This window comes from Myotis davidii, unplaced genomic scaffold (genome assembly GCF_000327345.1).
Source record: "Myotis davidii unplaced genomic scaffold, ASM32734v1 scaffold43, whole genome shotgun sequence".
NCBI classification, from domain to species: Eukaryota; Metazoa; Chordata; class Mammalia; order Chiroptera; family Vespertilionidae; genus Myotis; species Myotis davidii.
In genome coordinates, this window is record NW_006294590.1 from 2,279,080 (window position 1) to 2,280,546 (window position 1,467).

Here is a 1,467-nt window from a genome sequence, read left to right on the forward strand (position 1 = left end):
ACGGGGAGCAGCCCCGGAAGCTGCCCAAGCGCAAGATCGTGCTGCTCATGGCCTATTCGGGGAAGGGCTACCACGGCATGCAGGTACGGGGCTCGGGGCCGCTCCGCTCGCCGGGGACCGCGCTCTGGCCCCGGGGAGGGGCCTCGGAGCGAGCGAGGCGCCTCGGGAAAGGGCCGGAGACCCGCTCTTCTGCGCCGCGCTGCGGGCGAGGCCGAGATGGCAACCCCAGCGCTTGGACCTGGCTGCATCCATGGGAGATGCTGCACCAGGGCGTTGGCTGGCTCCCACGGTAGTCGCAGGCCCGCCCTGCCGCTGACCAGGGTCCTGGCCTTGGGCGTGTGATGGGCGCTCTCCGCGCCTGCCGGATGCCGGGACCTGAGACCCAAGCGCAGCCAGGAAGGCTCCCTGGAGGCAGCTGCCCGCGGGCAAGCAGGTGCCCTTTTAGGAGTCTCTCCCCAGCTCCCCAACTGGGTCCTTTTGAGAAAGGCAGCCTGTGCCCCCCAAAGGCACGTAGATTTTCTTGCTCCTGGTGCTCAACTCTGGTCAGCCTGGCTCACAGTGAGAAATAAATTCACTGCTGGGACGGGGTGTGCAGGTGGAGGAAGTTTGGAAAAAGGTGGTGTCACCTTTACTGGGAATAGCGGTAGGAAGTTACTTTGTATCCTGTTTTATTTTTCAAAAGCATAGGCTGCACCGTGAAGCCCAGTTCATGACAGACAGCGGTAGCCCCGGCGACAGACAGCGGTAGCCCCGGGTGTTTGTGGGAGCAGACCGTCCACCTGTGCTGCTCTTGGACCCGGAATGCTTTTCTGTGGTTACGTGAATTTTGCCTTAGGGCACTGTCTTAAGAATTTAGAGAGAAAGGTCCGTCATCTTCCATTTGCCTCAGTTTCCCCATCAGGGAAATGGGTGGAGAGTGACAGTAGCACACAGGGTGGACGGAAGGACGGATTGAAATGGTGGGGGTAGGGTTGTTATCACTATTTGTTTTTTAGAGAGAGACTTCAACTTGTTGTTTCACCTAAACTGGCAAGTTGTTTCGTACAGGCTGTGCATGAAACGACGGGCTTAGGAAAAGACAGGGATGCCAAACCCAGCCCCGGCTGGCAGTATTCCGGGTCTGTTCCTCTGAGCGAGAGGCCGGCCTCCCTACACTGATGAGGAAGGGGGTCCCTCTGCAGTGGGGGCTGCAGACAGACGTGTCCAGCGGCAGGAGGGGGCTGGTTTCAGAGCTGGCAGGTGCAGGACACGGCGACACCTGCTGTGGGCTGTTCCGCCGCTGCCCAGGGTGGGGATTCCTGGAGACTCTGGGTACCCTCAGGTGGCCTCCCCCCTTCCCCTGGGAAGGGGACGAGCTGCATGGCCACAGGTGCGGTCCCCATGCTGCGGGCGCGGGCACGCTGCACCTGCCCCTGCCTGCTGGAGCAGACTGGGCCCTCTCTCGTGGTCGGTGACCGGGCGAAAACC

At 61.6% G+C, this 1,467-nt stretch overlaps 1 protein-coding gene across 1 annotated transcript in view; it reads left to right on the forward strand.

Moving 5' to 3' along the window:
* The first annotated feature begins 6 nt into the window (after positions 1 to 6).
* PUS1 (pseudouridylate synthase 1) overlaps positions 7 to 1,467 on the forward strand; it is a 4,439-nt gene continuing 2,978 nt past the window's right edge. Inside the window, exons 1-2 of the mRNA XM_006768804.2 lie at positions 7 to 83; positions 1,138 to 1,140. Of these exons, the coding sequence (XP_006768867.1) occupies positions 48 to 83; positions 1,138 to 1,140 (39 nt within the window). The 5' untranslated portion in view covers positions 7 to 47. The remainder of the gene's footprint in view (positions 84 to 1,137; positions 1,141 to 1,467) is intronic.